The sequence below is a fragment of the Parasteatoda tepidariorum genome, chromosome 3 (assembly GCF_043381705.1).
Source record: "Parasteatoda tepidariorum isolate YZ-2023 chromosome 3, CAS_Ptep_4.0, whole genome shotgun sequence".
Classification (NCBI taxonomy): domain Eukaryota; kingdom Metazoa; phylum Arthropoda; class Arachnida; order Araneae; family Theridiidae; genus Parasteatoda; species Parasteatoda tepidariorum.
The window spans coordinates 75,486,544-75,511,362 of NC_092206.1; the positions used below are offsets into that span (position 1 = coordinate 75,486,544).

General features: G+C 26.2%; 1 protein-coding gene across 3 annotated transcripts in view; it reads left to right on the top strand.

Annotated features, from left to right (window-relative positions):
- The first annotated feature begins 1,090 nt into the window (after positions 1-1,090).
- LOC107453108 (voltage-dependent calcium channel subunit alpha-2/delta-1) overlaps positions 1,091-24,819 on the top strand; it is a 57,190-nt gene continuing 33,461 nt past the window's right edge. For all 3 annotated transcript variants that reach the window (XM_043044668.2, XM_043044671.2, XM_043044669.2), the window contains exons 1-16: positions 1,091-1,244; positions 1,633-1,714; positions 3,007-3,120; positions 3,850-3,909; positions 7,017-7,152; positions 8,258-8,389; positions 9,796-9,865; positions 10,302-10,352; positions 12,032-12,131; positions 12,216-12,284; positions 13,460-13,549; positions 14,878-15,000; positions 15,989-16,067; positions 18,536-18,585; positions 21,242-21,325; positions 21,407-21,463. In XM_043044668.2, the coding sequence (XP_042900602.1) occupies positions 1,135-1,244; positions 1,633-1,714; positions 3,007-3,120; positions 3,850-3,909; positions 7,017-7,152; positions 8,258-8,389; positions 9,796-9,865; positions 10,302-10,352; positions 12,032-12,131; positions 12,216-12,284; positions 13,460-13,549; positions 14,878-15,000; positions 15,989-16,067; positions 18,536-18,585; positions 21,242-21,325; positions 21,407-21,463 (1,407 nt within the window). In that variant the 5' untranslated portion in view covers positions 1,091-1,134. The remainder of the gene's footprint in view (positions 1,245-1,632; positions 1,715-3,006; positions 3,121-3,849; positions 3,910-7,016; positions 7,153-8,257; positions 8,390-9,795; positions 9,866-10,301; positions 10,353-12,031; positions 12,132-12,215; positions 12,285-13,459; positions 13,550-14,877; positions 15,001-15,988; positions 16,068-18,535; positions 18,586-21,241; positions 21,326-21,406; positions 21,464-24,819) is intronic.

Genomic DNA, 24,819 nt, shown 5'->3' on the forward strand with positions numbered 1-24,819 from the left:
TCTTAATGAAAATATATATATAGATATATATAAAATTGTGCTTCAAAATTTAGAAAGTGACAGAAAAATTAATTTTGGAATTAATTTTAATAGGTTATTGATTTCTTTTATTTGCTCAAAATGTTTAAAAATAAACATGAAAACTTTTTTTTTCTCATAATCTTTTTTGTCCTATTTTACTTTCTTCTTTTGATTGCCGTTATTAAATTTGTATGATAGAGAATTTTAAATTAGCATCTTAACATTTCTTTTCCAAAAAATTCCATTGTTTGTAAATGGTGCTGAATATTTTTTTTAAAAAATACAAGACAAAGTGTAAAATTTGAGATTATTGAGAAAAAAAAATGGTAAATGAAAAGGAATTATTTGAGAAAAAATTAAGAGATATTAAGGACAATATTTAGAAATCCTAACGGCCCCAATTTTCACATTGTGACAATAGTACTTTACTAATCATTTTTGAAATTTATCCTATTTTTCTTTTTTTTTTTTCTATTGCTATTTTTTAACCCGTTTCTTACTTCATAAAATTTTAAATTTGTATTTTGTAATTTTTTAGAAATCATTACGGTTTTTAATATTTTTCATAAGAAAAATGAGAGAATATTATGTATGAAAAATAAAAGAATATTTATCGAACAATTTTTTAATGAAAAAAATAAATAAATAAATTCTCAAATCCGAAAGAAATGATTTAAAATCAAAGAAAAAAAAAATAAAAGAATTGTGGAAAAAATTTTAAACAATGATGGTTACTTTTAAAAAATCAAATTATTCCAATTTTTATATTGCGTAATTATTATTTTAGTAATTATTTCTGTAATTTTAAGCATCCAATAGATTCCTTTATATTCCATTCTCATAATTTCAGTTGAAATAATCCAAAGAATCCTATTTTTGTTCCAAAATATTATCACTATATATAATCCCAAAGTTTGAGAAAGTTCCGCAACAACCTGCTGCGTGCCAAAATCAGGAAAAATCTGGATTTTCACTTATGTGAAGCGCGCTTTTGAGTACCGCGGTGTAGCCTCTGCCACAGGAGAGTCTTCGGAAATCACGTGACGCATTATAGGTGGCGAGGATCTTACCTCCCACATCCCTCCTCTCCCTCTTCCCCTGCAAAATGCCGTAATGGCGACTAGCGGTACATCTCTGCGGCTGGCTATAAACCTAAATTTATGTTTTTTATTGGTAAATTTAGCTCTAATCGACGCTTTAGAAGGTTTTCCAAGCCGAGAATAGTAAGTTAACAGAATTAAAGATCAATTTATTCCAAAATTAGTATCCTTAAATTGCTGTCTTCAAAAATTATAATATTACACCACTGTCACTTGAAAAGGAATTCTCTCTATGATTTCGCAATATCTGCGCACACACAAGAAAATTTACTTGTTTATTTTCCATGCCGAAAACTTATGTATAATTTGAATGACATATCTTAATAGTTATAATACCATAATAGTTATAAGCATCGGAATTTCATCCATTTGTTTTGTTAATCTTTTGAAGAATTCGTCAATTTTTTTATAATCTATAATTTTTAGAAAAATGTGTCTATTTTACTTAATTATCTCTTTAAAAAGATGTATGAATATCTATTGAATCGCTGTGATTTATTTATCTTTTCAGTGTTCACAGTTGGGCCGAAAATTTTCAAAGTCGTGTTTCGCAGGAGTTGGATAAATTCACTGGATTAAAAAATCTTGAAACGGTAAATAATTAATGTCATTTTAATTGTTAATAACTGTTTTTTATTTTTTCGTTCATATTTTTCTCATTAGTTTCAGTAACTTTCTTTTTTATGCATTTTACATGCTTAATTTTTATTGTACCTAATTATAAATGTTTATCTATGTCCTTATTTAAGGAATTCTTTTTTTCATTAGTTTAAGTAACTTTCTTTTTTATGCATTGTATATGCTTAATTTATATTATTCCTAATTATAAATGTTTATCTATGTCCTTATTTAAGGAATTCTAAGACTTGCAAAATGCAATAATCCTAAGGATTTGTATTACCTTTAAATCTTGTTATTGTTCTTTATTTGTTCTTTAATATTATGTAGGTAATTTTTTTCTGATTTATTTACTTCTTAATTTATGTTATGAATTTAAATTGTTTATCAATATCCGAATTAGCAATTCAGAATTAGCAAAAAGTATAATCTTAGAAATTTACATGATCTTTTAATCTTGATAATGATTTTAACATTTTGTTCGTAATTTTTTCTTTGTATTTTATATGATTAGTTTGTATTGTAATTATGATTTATTTACTTAATTTATGTTATAAATTTGAATTGTCTATCAATATCCTTATTTAAGGAATTTCAGAATTAACAAAAAGTATAATCTTAGAGATTTACATGATCTTTTAATCTTGATAATGATTTTAACATTTTGTTGGTAATTTTCTCTTATTCATACTTTATATGATCAATTTGTATTGTAACTATTATTTTTCATTTATGTATTTATTTGAGAAATTCCAAGATTTGCAAAAAGCTGAACTAAAATGAAAGGCAATAGTTATATTTGATTAAAGTTGTCAAATTTCCATAGAATATTAATACTGTTTATTAGTTTCTGTAGTATTTTTATATTAAGTAATTTTTTGTTTTTCATTTTATATGCTTTAATTTATTTATAAGTTAATTGCATTATGTGTGGCTAGTGATTTCAAATATTTATTAAAATCCATTTACTTCAATGGTCTATTGGTCACAGTCTGGGAAGCATCATTAAGAATGACATGCATTGTGCGAAGACATGCCATCATTGATCCTCTACAGCAGGGATTTTTCTCTTTTTTTTTTGTATGAATAGCCATAATTAGGTTAATGAAATTAAGTTGTCTATAACTTTAAATGTTGCTATTGTTATTTATTAGCACCTTAATATATTATGCACATTTATCTAAGCAATTTCCTCTTGTGTAATTTTACAAGTTTAATGTATGATTTATTGTTAAGGTACGTATTTTTTTTTAAAATATTATTTAAGAAATTCGATGATTTACGAAAAGCCAAACCAACTAAAGTGGATGGTCACAGCTTGGTTGATAGAATGGCCCAAGATCTCTCAGCGAATCTGTTTGTAAAGACTCAAGCATTAGATGTAAGCCAATCATTTTAGATCTTTTCTTTTTTTAATTCTATCTGTCTATATTTTTTAATTTTATATTTATATTTGTTTGTGTTTGATATATATATATATATTCATTTAGTGTTTTCAAACAAAATTTTTGTATATAAACCAGTTTCTCTGAAGATAACTATTATGATTTTCTTACTTTTATTATAAAGTTATTTATGGAACTATAATAATTAATAGGTAAATAGTATGTAATGATTTCCTAGTAATATAATGCTAGATTTTGTTATGAATCTCAGTATGCATCAACGGATAAAAATGATAAAACAAATGAGTTTAATATCTTCATAAACTGTTAAAAATGCAGCATTTAAAATTTTATCTGTTCTTAATGAAAAAGGTCTATATTGTCAAAATCTGCCAAAAGTTTCATTCCCGAAAGATGTTTCAATTTTCGCAAAAGTTGCAGAGTGCTCATTTGTGGATAAAAGTACTTTTATTATTTTTTTTATTTTACAACTTAATTATTTGTTGATTCCTAATTATATCTTTAAAGTATTTTCAATACTCTGTATCAAAATTCCTTTACTGTGTAAATGCAAAAGTTTAAATTTGTTAAATTTTGCATAGAATGAGTTGAATATGAAGTGAGTAATCAGTATGAAAATCAAAGTTCATGAATTTCATTTAATATAAATTCATTTAGAATTCATAATACCTATCTGATCTTTATTATTTTGTTCAACAATTTAGAGATTGGTTGCTGCTGCAGAAGAAGTCATAAAAAATTATGCTTTTGATCCTGCAGTACAGGCAAGTATATTTCCAATATATTATTAAGCATATAACTATTGTATTTATATTGTTTTCATATCAAAAAATTGCTTAAAAGTACTCTTTTATTAAGCAATTTTTTATTGGTAACATTTCAAAAAGTGGTAAATAGAATTATGATATGCCAATAGCATTGTAATATATACTACCTGGAGCTCAATTCAAAATGAAACATATTTATTAAGCATACTTATCTGATTTTCCTTTGTTGTTTAAGGATCCTATAGATACATTAACAAAAGTAGCTTTTAAGTTTTTAAACACAGCTCTTTGTAAAAGGAAACTTTAAAAGAAAAATTTATTTTAGACTTAATTTTTTTCTTATTCAAATGTTTCTTGTTCTAAGATACGTAGTTTTATTTTTTTTATTTGATTTATAAAACCATTAAGGAAATAGCTGTAAAAATGACACAATTTTATATAATTTTTTATTGTACATCATGCATTATTTATATATTCAGAAGGAATCTTTATAATTTGAATGACACGTTTAAGAACAATCAATTCTTAGCTTTGAGTTAGAAAGTTCAGCAACTTTTTCTGAGTAAACTTGTACCTTTTCTTAAATTAAAATATTTCCATTCTGTACATAAGGTATAGTTCGTTCTACAGGAGTTGGCCCCTTCATCACTTGGTATCTGAGGATACTATTTCGCTATTTTTGGGAGAAGGACGCGAGCAATCTGAACAAGGTTGCTATTTGGCAACCATATGACAAAAATATTTATTTTGCAATATTTATGTGCGTTTTTTCTAACATTAAATATTTCATTATCTTTGATGATATTTTTCACTTTTGAGAGTATAGTTTGTCCTTTTTGAGATTTTTTGTTGGGAAAACAACCGTTTCTAAATTTTAAATTTTTTTAATTAGAGTAAGGAAAGATATATTTGCAAATGATAAAGTGAAGTAAGTGACTGAAAAAGAATTCACTATTTGCATTTGGCGCGCATTAAGGGTTGTCTCAATTTCAAGCGTGGGGACGTTTCTCCTCTTAATCCCTCGCTGAAATGAACTCTTCGTCCGAGGAAATACCAACTCCTGGTGAACGAACTATAGTTATACAAAATTTAAACTTTTTAATAGTGTTTTTAATTTTAGTTCTACCACCATTATGAATTGATAAGCTTTAAAATATTTTTCAGGCTACTTTATACTCATTTACCTCATAATTTTGCAAATAAAGTTATTACATCAATTTTAAATTTTTAAAATAAATATGTGTTTTTAATCTTAAATGTGAATATTTTTCATGCCGAGCCTTTTACAATATAGTCACACTGAAAGTAGTTACTTCTTAAAAAATTGTTACATTTTCATATTTTAATACTTATTTAATACTTCTGTTTGAATGTTATATCAGATGCAATTAGTATAATATTTTTTTTTTTTTTTTTTTGAAGGAAGAAAATTAAGCGGTTCAATTATTTTATTTGATTAAGGGTGTTCAGATCACACAAAAAAAAAAAATGATGATTAAAGATATTTGATTTGTATAATGTGCACATAATTACATATTGTTTGATAAAGTACGAAAAAACTCTTAAAATGGAAAGATGAATTCGAAGTTCACTTGCATTACGGTTGATTATAATCAACCAATAATATGCATTTCTTAAAAAACAAATCTATATCAATTGTTATCCCTCGTGCATCTGTATTAAAATATAGAAATAGACACACTCAAAATTATTATTTTATAATGCTGATCATGTTTTGTTATTATCTCTGCTGCATGTTTCATAAAATTATAGAAATATACAAATACAGAAATATTATTTAACAACACTAAACAAGCATGTAAAAAATATGTGGTTATCCAAAACAGTCGGGACCATCGCTATTCCGGATAACTGATTTTTCCTGTTTTCTGAATTGCTACAAAAAATCTTTTTTTTTATTGTTAAACCCAACTAAAAAAAGAAAAAATTTGAAAATAATCTTGAAAATAAGAAAAAACGATGAAATAATACACTAATGATTATTTCCAAAATGATGGTAAGGTAAACATCTTTAAAAAAAGAAAAAAAAAATCATAAAATCTTATGACTAAATTTTTTTTTTTTTTCTTAAATGGCGAGAAAATTTATTGAATTTCGTTCCGGTTTTTTGGTTATCCGGTTTTCTGATTTCCGGATAACGGGTTCTGTACTGTACTAAACACTTTAGAAATGCTCAGTTATAAAATGTGTGTCCTATTGCTTTTCTTTAAAACTCCTTCAAACTGTACCAATCTTTAATCATCGTTTTAGCAAAAGTTGATCAATAAGAAATTTACTCCACAGTCATATTAAATATTTTCACATGTAACAAACATTTGTGACTCTATTAAAAACTATATGCCTCTAATTAAAATTAGTCTTACACCCAGATATAATGTACATCACTTCAAAATTGGTACATTGTTAATTTTTCTGGGCAGTGTAAATAGATTGAAAGTAAACATCCGAACATTTCTTTCATCCTATAAAAAAAAGCATCTAGGAACATTTACAACTGGTAATCGAACTTATACTTTAAGTAAACCTGGTTAACGACTTGGCCCTTTGTTTGAAAGTTAATATCAGAATCCGATGATAATCAAAACAACCAGTACATATATGTAGTGAATCTGGACAAATTTAAATTTATACTATACGATTGCACTGAAGCTTAATGCTTATAATGTTCTTTTATTTTTAAGTTAAAACCTTTCCTTCTCTCACTTGATGTTGCTAAAGAAAAAAAATTTTTTTATCAAAACGAGTGCAGAAGCCTTAGAAATCATCACTTATTCCGGAAAGTTTTTAGGCAGATTTTTTATAAAGTTGTCTAAAAAAAAAATAAAGAAAACTTGAAAGGTTCTTGATGTCTTGGAAGTAATTTTCTTATATATGTGCGAAAATTTTTAGTGTAAATTAGTGATGTTGTTGACACTTATTATATTGTAGAATATTTTCTTGAATCTCTTTAACATTTCATGATTGTTGTTTAATGAAAAAAGAGTGGGAATGTTGTTTAAATAAATCTCATCATTATTTTAACATGATTAGCAAATTTTTTTTTTAAAAAAAATGGAAATATGAGATTATGATTTCTGTTTCAGCTGAGTGAAGAAGAATTCCTTAAGTTGAAAGATCTTAGGCAAAATGATTCTAAGTTGCAGTATAATGAAAAATTTAACAAAGCAGTGAATACCCAATATTCTGGAGTTCACATACCTGTAGAAATTTATGAAAAATGTGAGTATGGCTTATTACACCTCAGTAATTTTTTATTCAGGCAAAGTTTTTTCTTTGCCTAAATAAAAGCCTAAATAAATTTTATTTACTTCTAAAAATAGTGGTTTTATTTATTTCGAAATAATTTAAATTTTTAAATAATATTTGAAACTTTGCGAGAATCAAATTCAAATGCTAGTGTAAATGACAATACATTTTTATACTATTAGTAAAAAGAAGAAATAGTCTCATGTGCAAAATGTCTTAATGTTTTGCAGTTGTAGTTATGATAAAGCAAATGTTCTGCAGAAGTGGCAAAACATGCATATATTACTATATACACATATTTAATGCAACTTTTTGCTATCCAACATTGATAAAAAGATTTTTAAACGTTTTAAGTACCTCATATATGAATTTTATTATTTAGTTGTGAAATTACAAATTGTACCTAAATGCAAAATCTTTTTTGAAATATTTTTTTTTCTAACTCAAGTTCAATGTGAATTGTAATTAAACTTAATGAAAAAATTTTACTTGCTAATGAAAAAATTTTCTACTTGTTTTATTAGCTTTCAGAACTTTCGAGCTATTCCACCATTTGCGAATATCATATTTTTACTCTTAATCTTAGTTGAAAATAATCAAACAGTTCTAGTAGGTTTTGTTAAAATAACTCTTGGTGACATTTACACTAAATTCTTCAGTAATTCCCTTAAGTTTAAAAATTAAAAACTGAAAGTTACAAATGTAAATCAATATATTAAGTTTGCATGTTACACCAGTTTTTAATTTTTTGAAAAATTTTAAATTTATATAAATAATAAAAAATTAGTCACTAAGAGTATTTTAAAAAAATTATTAGAATTGCTTGATTTTTATTATCTCCTTTAATTTTAGAGATTACAACAGTTAGCATATTTTGCTCAGTCTGTATGTGTGTGTGTGTGATGAATGTTTATGAATCTAGGGTTAAGCAAGCAACACATTTATTTGTTCTAAATAATGATCAAATCTCTCTATACTTTTATGATTTTGCATTGGAAAATTTTTTATTCTGCTCTGCAAACGTGTAGTTTAAATTTTTTTAACTAAAGTGGAATGCTTTGATTTTATTCTTTTTTAGCTCTGGATATTCGCAATGGCTTAAAATGGTCTTCTAAACTAGACACTGTTTTTAAGAAAAATGCTGAACTAGATCCAGACATAATGTGGCAGTCATTTGGAAGCCAGTCTGGCTTTATGCGTGTTTATCCTGGTATGTTTATCTTGTTTTTTTTTATGTAATTTAATTACAAAATTTTGGTAGTATTATTTCAGATCATTTTATTTAAATATCATGAATGCTCTGTGGTAGAATCCTAGCGGCATAGTCGCGGAAAGTTATTAAGTTCTGCAAAAAGATTTTTCCTTTGGAAAGCAAAAAAATTTTATTTTATTTTCTGCAGAATTTTTAAAGCAAGTTTTTTTTTTTTCTCAGTTGAATTAATTTCAAGATGCCTTTCTTGTGTAACAGAGGGGGAAGAAATGTTTGTCATTATTAATTTTCTCTGGGAAGAAAATTTTGATAAATGGATTATCTTCCAGATTGTCAAAAGATAATCTGGAGGAGGATTTTGATACAATTTCAGATTTGTAGCAAAATAATTAATAAATCATTGTGGTGTCTTTTTTTGTAACCCCCTTTTTTTATTTGATTGAAATAAAATTGATAAGCTATTATGCACATGAAGTTTGAAATCGTGCATTTGAGCATTCACTTTATCGTTTACAACTCCCTTCTGATCCTTTTTGGTTATCATTGCTAAGAATTTTTATTTCATTTTTTTGAAATTTTGTTATTTTTCATTGCTCAGTAATTACTATTGATATTCTCATGATATTTTTTTAAAAAAATACCAATATCATTACACCACACGAAGTCATCCACTTTTAAGTAATCACTCTTTGACAATCATAGTGTGTGCTAATATCATTGTAAATCCATGCAGTGTCAATAATTTTTTCGACAATTATTGCTGTGATTTTTTTACTTTTTAAAGAACCCCTATGTTTTTACTACAATTTTTTTTGCATGCAAAATTTAAATCGCATATTTGATTATTTGCTTTCAATGTGATGATTCCTTCGTATTTTTGCCAGTTATTGCTCCAGATTTCCTGATGGTCTTAAAATTCCGGTATTTCTCATTTGATATTATTTTGACATGTGAAATCAGAAACTAAAAATTGCTTGCTGTCAAAAATATTTTTCATTTTCGAATTTAGGATAGAACATATATTAATTTTCAGCAATTTAAAAAAAAAAATACTTTTTTTGGATTGGAAATTCGAAAGAAAAATCCGCCAGAGAGAGATGAAAAAAGTTACATACATTTTTATTTTATACTTGTAAACCTTTTTTTATATATAAACTTGAAGCACTTCTATTACTTTAAATTAGTAATATATATTTGTTACTATCATTTTATTTTTTATGTCATTTTTTAAATTATCATTCCTTTGGTTTGTAATTATTTTTCTTTAGCCTGCAAATAATAATATTAATTCGATGCTTGGAACTATAATAAAAAAATTTAATTTATGATTTGAAATTTTTGCTCACTGGTGCTTGAGTTTTGTAAAAAATTATATTTCATGGTAGATTAAATTTTGTTATTTGCAGCTAGTTGGTGGATCACCTTACCCAGGAAACCAGAATTTCCAGACTTATATGATGTTCGGCTAAGACCATGGTAAGGTCTTTTTAATGTGCAAATACAGTAGGGAACCGATTATCCGGAACGATCGGGACCATCGCTATTCCGGATAACTGATTTTTCCGGTTTTCTGAATCGCTACAAAAAGCCGTTTTTTTATTGTTAAACCCAACTAAAAAAATTTTTTTTTTGGAAATAATCTTAAAAAGAAGAAAAAACGATGGAGCAATACACTAACGATTATTTCCAAAATGATGGTAAGGTAAACATCTTTCAAAAAAGAACGAAAAATCCTCAAATTTTATAAGGAAAAAAACAATTTTATAATGGTGGGAAAATTTAGCGAATTTCGTTCCGGTTTTTTGGTTTTCCGGTTTTCTGATTTCCGGATAACGGGTTCTGTACTGTATAATAAAATGTTAATTATTTTTATTTATATTCAGTTTTAAGGGTATTTCTAATTTTATTTTAGGTATGTCCATGCTACAAGCTCTCCTAAAGACATGTTAATATTAATGGACTTGTAAGTATCAATGATTTTTTAATAATTCTTATTTAATTGGATCTTATTAATTTTTGACCTGAAATGTAAGTTTTTAAATTAAATTCTACATGAAGTTTGGATTTAAAAGTTTTAGTTTTTGTTTTCTTGTCTCAAAATTGTTGTAAATGTTGCGATTCATTAAAACAAATTTACATTCTAATTTTATTTTAAAATTCATTTTAATTTTTACCTCGTTCTTAAATGTTTTTTTTTTTTTTTAATTTCTTTTTTATGATGTCTGAGTGTTATTATAGCACAGGAATCAACTGAATAATTTGATATTAATAGCAATATGTGTCATTTGGGCTATAGCAAAATCTAGTGAAAACTAACAATGATTGCTTAACAATGACCATTTTCATTTCAACTGTCTATTTAAATTATTCTATCATATAATTAATGTCTTTATGGGAAGTATATTTATGGAAATAATTTTCGATTCACTTAATGAACAATATAAAAGTAATAATCATTATTATCACAGTAAATCTGAATTTTTTTCTTTATTTTAATAATTTTAATGGATTTTTTAAACCTAAATATAAAACTCTGAATATTATATTGACCTTAAAAATTCACTTCTCTTGGAAAAAGATCTTGTTAATGTTTAGTCCTTTACACAGTCAATGTATTCAAAAAAAAATTGTGCTTACTCCTCGGCCTTTGTCTGATATTAAGTTTCATGTTTCTGGTAAGACTTTCTTGCTTTTGTCTTAGCTACTCCTTTGAGGGATTTGTTATAAACTGTTTCTTTCCATCCAAATTTTCAGACTGTAGGCATAAATATTGCTTCTTTTACTCCCTTTTATTTTTTAGTTTATTTAACTGCTCAGATGCTTAAATTTCTTATCTTTTCTGTACATGCTAAAATTCAGTATAAGAATTTGATTGTGCTTTTCAGTACAATTGTTTTAAACCAATGTTTTTCATTTATATTTTATTTATTCATTTTCCTCAATTAGATCTTTCCATAGCTGCCAACTGTCCAGAATCTTTCAGATTTGTTCCTAATTTTTAAATCAAAATTGAAAATCCGATATTTTTATAAAAAACTCGAATTTTTGTAAAATTGCTGTATTTTTGCTTTTAAACCAATCCCTTGTTCTGATCGCCGCACTCGCGCTTCGTGTGATTGTGCTGAAGTAATTATTAGTAGCTTTTCATTGGAAAATACTATTTCAATAGCAGTTGCTGATCATTTCACTAAATTGAATCTTAAACAACTATTATTATGTTTTAAAAAATTTATTGTAGAATTTAAACACTTGCATCAGAAATATTTGTTTATGGTGTAGTTTAATATTTACCTGTGTTTTATAATTTGGAGAATAATAATTATATATTAATAGGTAATTGTTGTTTTTAAACTATTATACTGGTAGTCCTAATTATAAAATATTAATATTATAAATTTCCAACAAAAGATTTTTTTATAATAATTTTTTTTTTATTAATTTATATAAGGTATTTAAATATATGTCTATTAATGTTATTATTTAATAATTAAATTTTTGTCTTACTCTCGTAATTGGTGCGTATAATTTTTTCGCATGTAGTGTTCATAATTTTTGATTCCTAAGGTTGGCTACTATGTCTTTCATTTTTTTTTTTTGCTTGTATTGCATTCAGACTCATAAATGTCATTAATTATTGTGTAGGAGCGGAAGTATGCATGGGCAAACATTAGAAATTATGAAAATTGCTGTCAAAACGTTGCTAACCACTCTTGGTGAAAATGACTTTGTGAACATAATATCTGTATGTATTTACTTTTTATGCTACTTTACTCTTTGTGTGTTCTGTAAAGTAAACCTTCGTGATAGTTTATTTTCTCCCTTCTAGTTTAATACTACTGCCAAATGGATATCTTGTTTTGATACTTTAGTTCAAGCTAACAGAAGAAATAAACAAGTATTTATTTTTTGATGCATTTTTTTAATATTTTTTTCTCCTAATAATATTTTTACTATAATAGAAAAACAATAGCACTAATAATGACACTACACAAAATTTAGCTGTGCATATTTTATTTATTATACTAAATGATTTCTTATTTATTTATCTCATAACGAACATTTTGATACTCCATTTTTGTAATTTTACCTTACTCTGGGTGGTGTTTTCAATACAAATATAAACAAAAACAAATCTTGAGATCTTTGCCTTAACAACTACCAGTTAAAAAGCTTACTACAGCTTATTATGTGAGGCAATATTTTCAAACAGATAATTTTTTTAGTAAACAACATAAATAATATGATTCCTGGGCTCAAATCTGCTGCATTTCATTAGATATTGTTATTAAATAATTCTGCTGAATTTGAAGTTAAAATTTGTTTCAATTATTTTAAAATATTTTGTTTAAAAAAGCAACATGGTTACTATATACAGAAAGAACTAGCCTTTTTGGCAGTCCTGATTTAGCTTCCTTTGATTTGTTTATTATTATTTGTTCTTGTTACAAGCAATGCACTGTGCGCACATAAGTGTTAGTATTTAGTTAAAGTAGCAAGGCTAGGTTTATGTTGCACATTATCATTTAGAACAAGGTCATGTTGAGCCAAATAACCTGAAAATACACCGGATACAGTAACCCTAAAATAGAGGCAGTAAAGAGCTTGCAATGCTCCCTAGTGTAGTAAACACCTTTCATATTATAGTTAAAATAGTTTTAATTATTTAACTCATGAGTTTTAATTATTAAACTTATAATTCAGCTTTAAGACCGAAAAATAAATTTTGTTTTGCCCATTTTTTGTTTTTCTAATTTATATGAGAAAATCTGTAAGTGTGTACCTTGATTAATTTTATACTTATTAAAGGGATTTATGTTTGAATAAATATGGGTACCAAATCCTGAAAGTTACCTACTGACTGTTTCTTTCTTTTTTGTTTTCTTTTGTGCCAAATTTTGTTCTTTCAATGAATATTGATATTTAACATGCTTACAAATAACTTTCACAACTTAACTTACATCTGCTTAAATGACTATTGGCATCGTTGTTAAAATGAATATAATTAAAGTGTTTTGGAGTAGTGAAGAAAATTCAATAAAATATTAAAATCTTTTCTAACATCTTATTTAGATACTTTCTAAAAGCATTGACACTGTTGAAGATGGCAACATGGCTAAGCTAGATGTTGGTCTTGAATTTGCGTTCAGAGCTTTCGAACAGGTAAACTTAATATATTTGCAGTAATTAGAGTGTTTTTGAAATTTTGTTTCACCATATATATTATACGCACAAAACAGGGGTCTGTTTAGAAGAAATTTGGGTCCATTAACGGACCCTTCACAAAATAATTTATCTTTTAATCAGACCTTTCACAATTTTTTTTATCTTCATTATTGTTTTGTTAATCGAATAAATTCTTCCCAGGGGGGTGGGGGGAAAGAAAGACAGATGTAAATGAGCTAAGCTTTGTCTTCGACAGACGCTTCTTCCATTATTCGTTCAATATGAATATTCTGCATTCAGTAGTGTAGGGTAAATACCAAATATTAGTATGTTGCATCTCTAATTTAGTAGCACCAATTGCTGTATATTTTTTAAAATTTAATTTTTTTAAATTATAATTTTACATCGTTGAGCATAATCTTGTATCTCTTTACAATTTAAAAACTCATTGAAAAGAGTTTTAGCTATAACAGGACCCTATTTGCACAAATTCACAAAAGCAGGACCCTGGTTTAAGGAATGTGACTTAACGTTTATTTTATATTCACAAATTGCGAGTAATTTTTTCACAATTTTACGAAAATGGACCTTTCACAAAATGTCTGGACAGACACCTGCATAATATTTATTGACAAAAATAACAATTTTCACTTATTCTCTCCAGAAATGTAATTCTAAAAGAAATTGTTTTAGTTTAATAACTTTATTAATGTATTGCCATTTGATGATTTTCAAAATTTTGTCATAGTAGCCATAACTGTGACAGCTATGTGATAATTTTGAGCTAAGTAATAATTTGCTACCTTTAAGCACATACTTTAATGCTAACTTTTATTTCTCTATCTCAAACCACATGCTCGGCAAGCACTCATATTTTCGTAAAAGTCATATAACCATCTGGAATTTTTAGAAGGATTGTTAAGATTATGTGCCGCAGCGATCAGTGTCTTAACAGAAATAAGGCTAGTCTTTCAAGAGGAGCATTGCTGATTTATCCATAAATCAAATGCGTAATAACGATTTTTAATATTTCCAAAATATTTACATTATGAATAAAACAGATTTAATCGTATTCTATTATGATCTAAAAATAAACTTTTAGTTCAAAAAATGTACACCAAGTTAAAATCGTACTGCAAATTTACTCAGTCTTACACATCCATTCTAGGTTTACTTTTTTCAGAGGACGGGCATCCCTGACCTTTTGCTTCCTCCTAGTGTTTCATTAGTCTTGATTATCTGTAATTTTTTTAAATGAGTGTGTATATCTTGTTGTGTATTCAATTTTGTATATTTCTATTTTATACATATGTGTATGTTTACAGTTTCGTGAGAATCGTACTGAAATGTGGGCTGGGTCAGATTGCAATCAAGTAATCATGCTGTTTAGCGATGGTGGGACCGAAGAAGCATGGGAAGTTTTAGACAAATACAATTCTGATAAAAGTGTAAGTTTTTACTGTTTACCATTTTTTAGATACAAGTTGTGTATAAAAAATCTTCTATTCTTTCATATTCATATAATTCTTTTTAAATTAAATTATATTTTACTACAAACTTGCCTAATTGCAAAACGCATGGTCAGATAAATAATGAATCCTGTTGAAATCATAAATTAACCTTGGATTTAATTGTTTATTCTTTATCACTATTTGATTCTGGGCTTTACATAGAAACATTCACATTTAGAACATTCACAAAATACATGAACAACAGAAACTAGTATTGTAAACTATTACATAGTTTGCATAACAACATCTGTTAGTTATTGAAATTACTATCTGTAGTTTCTTATTCATAGTTTCTGTTTCATAACTTAAATTAGTTGAGTATTGAAGTATTAAATTAATCACATTGTTTTATTGTCCATCCATAAATTGAACTGAAGAAGAGCTCTAAAACTCTTTCCAAAGGAATTATCTTTCCACATGCAGAATAGAATATAATTATACTCCTAATAATATTTATACATTTTATATTAATATTTTCTAGACTATATTAAATACTTATTTAATTAAACACTTGTCCCCCTTTATATAAATCTTAATATTTTTGCATATTTATTTAAATTTCATGTTCCTTAAGTATTAGGATTGTTATTAAGTATTATTTTTTATAAAAACTTCTGTTATTCTCTCCCTTAAGATGTTTAATTTTTTTAAGTAAATATAGATCTATCTGCTCCTGTAACTGTTACTTTTATATTCTTTCTTTTCTTCAACATTTTGCTTTTCCATCAAACATAGTTTATAGTACCATTTAATTTCGCTTTTTATTTTTAACTTTCAGCTTTCATTCTGGCACCATATATTCCCATCTAGCTTTTGAGTCATTGCATGAACGACCTAATTCATCTTAAATTTCTTTTGATTCTGTGTGTCCGTTATTTTACATTCTTCATTGCTTCGATTAAATAATTTGTAATATTTTATTTAGATAAGAGTATTTGCTTATGCTATTGGTCCTCATCCTGTACCTTATGCCACTTTAAAAGAAATAGCCTGTACTAATAGAGGTAAATGAATGCTTTTTTATACTATAATCCTTAACAAATTTCTTTGTGTTCTCATTTGTTGGTTCAATCAATATAAAATTTGATTTAGAAAGTAATCTACAAAAAGCAATGTGTGTCTATTTTCCCTACATAATATGCTTATTGATCAATGTAATTTTGTAAATACTGATTACTGTTCCCGTTTTTGTATGTCTATGTCATACCAGCTCTTTACAATGACTTTGAGAAAGCGTTGAGATTCATTTTTAACTTCATCAATTGTTAAACTTCCACTCGTTTGCATTAACTTTGATGTAATATCTTCACACACATAACACATTCAGGTATGGCACTCAAGGACTCTCACCAGTACCCTAATTTAAAAGATTTCTGGTGGAAATGTGATTCAGCTCTAATAATGGAGGGAAAGATCAATTTTAATGCAAAGGCATGGTGGAGAGCTTGTATAACAAGAGTATCCATAAACTGTCGCAGTATCTACAAAAATGTAATTACGTAGAGAAGTATACCAAAATGTCATATTATAGAAAATAAAAATTTTTGTATTTCTAAATATAAATGGATAAATAAAAAAGAGATTATTTTGGGACTATCTTTACATACACCTTTATTTATTTATCATCAATAAAAAAACTACCAGTTACAGTTACTAAGCAGATAAATTTTTATAATAGCTGAATGCACATTTTATATCTTGACCATCAACTCTTATTAGATTAGCTTAGGGGATTGTGAAAATATTTATGCTGTATTTCTGTATGAATTTTATCATTTTACATAAACTGTTTATTTTAAAGATTGAATAATGAATTTGATGTGATTAATATTCTGCTTGTATTTTTTAAGTTATATTTTAGAGGTAAAAATCCCCTTATCATTTTAAAATTTCATTATCATTTCCTTATCATTTCATTATTATTCATATCAAAAAATTATTCTGTAAACAGAGTTTATTTTCTTTGATTAAAAATTAAATCAATTAAAAAGGTAATTTCAATTAAAAGGCTATTTTAATAAATCATTTATTTACAGTATATTTTACATTGATACTCTGAAAAATCAAATCCAACTTTAAGCAAACTTTTGAGAAGGTGTAGATATTCTGTTAGATATGCAGATAAAAAAATCAATTCATGTGAAAAATTAATTTATGCGAAAAATCAGTTTATGAAAATTTGACAATTAAATTATTCATGTTGTCTGTTTATAATATTGTTACAAAAAATCAGCATTTTGAAAACCATTTAAAAAATTTTAGCTGTGAAATTAAAATCTGTTAAAAAATTAACTGACAAGACCACAAGAATCTAGAATAGGAATGTTGCAAATTAAGCGTGTCCAAATAATACCACAGAGAAAGTATCAGCATTTTAAAAACCACATTTCAAAAAATTGCTATGAAAACAATTCATAAACCATGTGAATTCGAGAATGTTAAAAAATGCTCCAATGTCAAGAATCAATATACAGTTGTTAAAAATCTAGATTTTAAAAACCTCATGCTAAGAGTATTTTATAATTGGAATTTTGAGCTATTAGAACATTTTAAAATTGAAATAATGTGGCGTTCTTTGCATAAAAGTGTACAATAATTGATATACACTTTAAAAAATCTTTTATACTTGTGTAGCTTAATTTTTTTTTTTTTTTACATTTGTGTATCATGTCATATTTTTGACAATGAAATGAAGTTATCCTTTTAGACCTCTAAATTTTTCCTGAAAGGTCTCTTATAGTAGGTAGATATTAAATGATTCGGGATTTGTTTACAGAAATTCTGATAATTAGAAACAAAGCTTTTACAGAAATTCTGAATCATTACTTAAAATTAAATATTAGTTTCATTGACATAGATTAAAAGAGTGTCTATGGATTTAATTAAATAGTATTTATTTTTAGAAAATAAATCTCCATAAAGAAATGTAGCATGCTAGGAAATCTTTTTGGCTCTTAAAATAAATGTCATATATATATATATTTTATGTCTATATATATATATATATATTATTGCTTTGAAACTTATATTGCAAAACTGGCATCATATCAGTGCTAAAACATAATTTAATCCAAAATTTGAGGTGCAATCCAGAAATTCATCCATTTGTTAACAACTTATCTTTTGGTAAAAAGAATTATGCAAATTACCATAACCATAATTTAAAAAAAAAAAGGATGAAAGGATGTAGGCATAAGTTACACAATGTTTCTAGTATTTGATTGTTTTCTGAATCTTTTTATTCTATTTTATATAACCATAATTATTTTTCACCTATTCTCCATGTTTCTAACTGATGTTGCTACCTATCTATTTCAGTAGTATAGCTGCCTTCTATAAATCTTTCAATTTATGCTTTATATATTGTTTTTTTTTTTTTTTTCTCCATCAACACAAAGACTTTCTATCCATCTTTGTGTGAATAACAATCAATTCACAATTTATTTAAACTGAAACTTCTTTCCTCTTTAAGGTTACTTCACGTCGATTCAAGCAATGGGAGCTGTCAGAACCAAGATTCAAGTAAAGTGTTTTCTTTTTTTCTTTCTGAAAACAATGTTGATATTGCATGAGTTTACAGCTTGTTGATTATTTATTATCTGCTGAAAAAAATTTTAGGTTTCTGTCTGTGAGTGCTTATAATGTTTCCTGCATGTCTACTGTTGTTGCATGTATCTTGCTAGATTATCTAGCAGTAGAGTAAGTAGTTTTGCTTTTTTATGTGCCTTATGATTTGTTAATTTATTTTTGTCAAATGTTCAGCAGAATTGTTTTATAGTATGGTGAAACTATTTCATTTTGTTTATATGATTTTAATTTTGCAATGTTTTTTAGTCCTTAACTCCATAGACTTATGGAGACCTTCCAAATTTGTGTAATTTTCCTTGCAATCAGTGTCTTATGTCGAATTTGGCTAACAGTCTTGGGAAAATTATTAGTAGAGCTAAGTCTTTTTTTTATTTTAGATTTTCTTGTATTAACCTTTTAAATTTCAGTTTAAAGTGTTTATTTGATTATTATTTATTTTTTTTGTTGCTTTTTTGTGATGTACAAAATAAATCCCTCAGGGTAAGGTGATGGGTGAGTTTTTCATTTCTTGTATGTAGATTGTAATATTTCTGAGGTTCAAATAATTTATATACTCTTTAATTCCTCCTCAGTGAAGGAATATTATATTGAGTGTGAAGTGTTATGAAGAATTACAATGATACCTAAACAATTAATATCAAAATATATGTATATTACTAAGGGCTTCCAACAAAGAAGATGGCTCAATCAAATTTGGGGTAATAGGTAATTAATATACAATTAACAGCAATGCTCCATTTTCGATAAATATTGTTAACTTGTGTTTTTTTTTTTTTTTTTTTTTNATCTACATTAATGAAATAGTCCTTAGAAACTGTTACAACACATCAAAATGTAGGTAAAAATTTTTTTTTTTTTTTTTTTAATAAAATGTGAAATTTTCTGCCTAAATGAAAGATCTTTCCTTCATCGAAACCAAATTATTTTGGGAAATTCCTTATTTACTATAATTGTTTTTCTCAAAATAATATATATTTTTTCCTTTTTAAGTTTTTATTTTATTCTGTAAGAATAAAATTTGTACAGATCAGTTTCCCCTACCACAGAGTGAAAAAGATACTTTTTCCTTTATGTTCCTAAATTATATCTCTGTAAAATAATACATTGTTTCTAAATAAAGACAGTTAACAGAAAAAATTATTCAGTTTCTCACTTTTAAACATATAAATTGCATTTTAGTTAATATTTTATTCAGTACTTAGGCTAAATCTTGTAAGCAGTACTTGTGTTGGCCTATTATTTTTTAAAAAATACACATGAACTGCATGCATATTTTTTTTAAAAATAATATGTTCCATTTAATAAATATGTTTAATAAATATCAGCAAAAAATCATTCATCATCAGCACTCATTTAACTGTTGGGTCATATTATCCCCACATTTGGTTGCCAGATGCATTTTAAACAATTTTTCATCTTGATATCCCTCAAAGATTGTGACTTAGTACTTTTACTAAAATCAGCTAAATGTTAAAATATGACAAAATTAATTAATTTTATACGGTTTAATGAATGAGACTAAAATAAAATCTTTATCTGAGATATATCTTTTTGAACCTCAAATTTACTTCTTAAATGTGGTTTCTTATTCTATTTTCATTTATAAGATTTTTACAATTGTTTGAAATTTTCTTAATTGCCATGACAGTTTAAATAAGTCTTTTTTCCTGAAACTGTAAAAGTCTTAATGCTAGAGTGTCTAAAATAGAGATACCAAAACTTTTTGTAGATTAGGGTCACTAACAGGAAAGTTGTGTTTTTGGAGGCTACATTATTATCTGTTCATTTATTATTTACTGTAATTAAAAACAGTTGTAATGTATCTAGGAAATTAGACAGTATAAAGGGTTTCATATATTAAAACTGTTCATTTTTTATTTTATTACTTTTGCAATTGTTGGTTATTTTCTTTTGCAATAAAATAAAATTCTGGCAAATTTCTAGCTTATCTTCATTTAGAAACATATGTATAATTTTCTAATAATTTACTTAATTCTTTTTGTTTCTAAATAAATCTTTCTTTGAATCTTTTTTGTTCCTTTTTTTTCAATTTTAGGAAAAATAGGGCAGTTTGTTCAAATCTTTGAGCTTTTCTAGCTGTTAGTTTAATAATACAATCGTGATGATTTCTAATAATTTGTTGAAATAAGTTTTAAAGAAGTAAAAGGATTGTCCCTCCCCCCTTAATCTACATATGGAACAATGCTATATTCTGCCTCTGAGCTACAGGTTATTGTGGTACCCGTAATTAAAAATGCCTTGCACATAAATCTGATTGCATGTCTTAATTTTTGTGAAAGATACTTTTTTTTCCTTATTAAGTGCTCAATTTTAAATGTACTTGATAATAAAAACTAATTAAAGAATAGCAACTTTTGAAAATTGTGCAAACACTTACTGGTTCCGGTTTGGGCAATTCTTTTGAACTATTTTACATTTTTTGGTGTGTATTACATTTGTTTTACTTGGTAAATTTGTTGTAACTTTTAAAGTTAATCAAATTATCAATGAAATATTCAAAGAAATAAATATTTTAATTTATAAAGGTATTTTTTTTAATTGGTATTCTTTTCTTTTGTGTGTGTTTTAGGATTATGTTAAAGTTCTTGGCCGTCCCTTGGTTTTAAATTCAAGCAAAAACTATGAATGGACAAACCTATATATTGATCCTTTGGTAAGTAGATTGCTAGAGTTTAAAAATTTTTGTTTACAAATCATTTACCTCATCAGTATAAATATTTCTAACCTTTTTCAGAATTTGGGTATGATGACAACTGTGACACTACCAATATACAATAGGACAGATGATGGAGTAAGTTATGACTTCCATTTTTCAGTTTTAAATATAAAAGTACAAAAATTCAAATAAGTGTTCTTTTCAAGCTATTGAAATTTCACTTTACTTTGCAAAAATTTCTTGAACAAATGTAACTAGTTAAATTTTTTTTTCAAATATCAAGACGCATACCCTCCACCTCCTATGAAATTTCTGTAGTAGTTACTTGAATTCATTGTAAAATTTTAAATTAAGAATTTAAAGTCGAAAACTACAAGTTAAGCTGAATTTGTTGCTTCTTAGAACCCTAAACCCACTCAGTGACTTTCTATAGAAAAGTGAATAAGATTTTATTTCTTCCTCTTGTTATTTGGCTGTACAGTAGATGTCACAGCAAATTGATGATTCCCACATATGTTAAGTGTCAATTGGTTACACATTTTTACTTTAAGATTTTTTTTTTTTGATAGAAGCAAAGTGAATTTAAAATAGTTTTTCGTTTGAAATAAAGCTATTACATTATCCTGATTATTAGTTTTTTTTACATCTCATGTGCTCTTGTTTGCTTTTATTTGAATCCTTTCATCCAGGAGTTTAGAGTTGGAGTATGAAAAATTTGCTAACTCGAACTCTAGTTAATGAAGAGATACATTCTGTAGATAAAAATTTTTTTTTATATATATGTGATGGAAGTTGATCCGTTTAGTGATTTTTTTAGAAATTGTTCACGTTTATATGATTGAGGTAAATTCATTGCAGTTTTTGTGAAGATTTGGCCTTAGTACTAATGATTTTTTGTACATTGTTTTTCTGAGGACATTGGGATTTTTTCCAGAAAATTGAACAAAATTATTTCAAAAAAGATTTGTTGCTTTATTTTTTATAAATATTATACGATACATTATGGCCTTTAAGATATCAAAAAACATAAAATAAAAAGATACTCCTTTAAAGGGGTGTAGAAATGCACTTTTTTATTATGAAGATCTTCGTAAAGTTTAATTAACCGTCGAACCAAGGGATGAAACTGCCAAACCGAATACCAAGAGTTCAAAATTAAAAGAAAGGGTTGTTCCCAACAGACAGTTAGGATCATGCAAAGAGATCGATTGTCGAAGGCGAAAGACGATTTGTCGAAAGATAAAATAGCCAATAAAAAAGCAATCTCTGCATAATTAACATTAAATTTGAAGTAATTTGGCTCTAGTTTAATCGCCAAAAAGACCGGAAGCACTAATATAACCCTGTAGCTTTGTGGTAAGAGAAATAAAGTAACTTAAGGAAGAAAAAGTTAAAAGTAGATTTTGATGTTCTATTTAGTCACAACAGGGAATTAATGAGTTTTTCATTTGTATTAAATTGAAAAGTTGGCCATTACATTGATTGTTAAGAAGCGAATAAAATATTTATACTTGCTTTTTATGAAATGTAATTAAAATTGAATAATTGGTTCAATTTAATTAAAATTGGATTAAGTGTAATATTAAAAAAATTAAATTTAAGAAATTAAAGTAATTTTAAAAGCTGGGAAATATGTAATGCCTATTATGGCATCGCAATAATCATATATTTTTCTTATGAAAGTTATTTGACAAATATTTATGGTAGCGTAGACATAAATATTACTTTATTTAAATTATTAGTTACAACAAAGTTAGACACATTATAGCATTTTCGAGCCTACGTTTAAGCAAACTATTGGAAAATGAAAGCTGAAAATCATTAAAACCATCTAAAAATTAAGAATAATAAAGGAATATAATGTGTTGAATAAATATGAATGTAATGTGTTGTCTTTTTATCAGGGTTGGGTTTTTGATGGCAAAACGTTTAAGCAAACTATTGGAAAATGAAAGCTGAAAATCCTTAAAACCATCTAAAAATTAAGAATAATAAAGGAATATAATGTGTTGAATAAATATGAATGTAATGTGTTGTCTTTTTATCAGGGTTGGGTTTTTGCCATCAAAAACTGGTTTTTGAGATGACAGTGGTAAAAACCTACTGTTTTCTTAAATTTATGGCATATAGCGGACAATATATTATTTTCACATAATTGCCTTTATAAATGAATGTTGTAAATTATTGCTATTGATTTTGCAACTATATACATGCATCCTTATAGAAGGATATACATTCATACAGTAATATTGTAATATACTTATTGAAAATAGTGATACTTTTATCATTATAGCTTGATTTGCAAATGATTAAAAATTTTGCACTTCTTAATTGTTAGAAATAAACAAACAAACGAAAAAGCTTGTAACTATTAATAAATTCAAGAACTAAAAAGAAGAATTTAAAATTTGGCATTTCTTAAATATTAGAAATAAGCTAAAATAAACTTTCAAAACTTGTAAGTACTAACAAACACTAATTCAAGAATTACTGCTATTTTGTCAAGTTAAAAGCTTTTATTCTGTTGAAAAAGCATATTAAGCAAAACTTAATTACAAACAAAATTACATGTTCATAAGTCAGGGTCACTGCCGAATCATACGATAACAAGTGACTAATTTTGCACATTTTTCATTGCCCAGTCAATTTCTGAGTTTAATATGGATGAGTCCAAAATTCGAGAAGATTCTGTCAATGGAAGCCTGTCATTGAGGATAATGATAACAAAAGGTTATTACAATGTTGCAAGGAAACTCTAAAAGGATTTCCCAGGCTTTTTCATGTCTCATTTCTGTGTAAAATATTGAAAACAAAAATTATAAGAAAAGTTTATTTTATGAGGCTTTTTTTTATGTATACATGTGTTTCTCAAAGCAAGATTTTATGAATGAAAGTAATCAGTCTTGACATTCTTCAGTAATGTAATATGCCAAACAAAGTGATGCTTGAAAATGTTGAAAATTTTGTTTAGTATCCTAATTTTTTACTTCAAATAGTATGTTTTGATATAAACATATTGGGAAAATGCAAGAATCTGTTCTTAAATATCTTTTAACAACTTTTTTTCTAATTTTATTGCCCAAAAATTAATTAATTTTAAATTATAAGCAGTTAAACTCAAATAAAATTACAGTTTTACCAAAACTATGGGTTTTTGACATGACGGTAAAAACCATGGTAATAACCGGTAAAAACCGTCATGTGTCAAAAACTTGCCAACCCTGCTTTTTATGTATAAATTCCTGAACCAAATTTCTTGTTTAACAAAATTACTTAGTGAATTAAAAAATGTGTAAATGAATTTAATACATTATTTTTAATAGTTCCCTCGTTCATGAATATTCACTGAACAATTTTTTTTTATCATGACACATTTATATATGTGCATGTGAGACGTTGATATGTAATTCTTTTTTTGTATTGATTTTGCCCAATTCAAATATTTGTTCAAATACGTTTTCTAAATTTTTTACTTCAACTGTGTTAGTTTA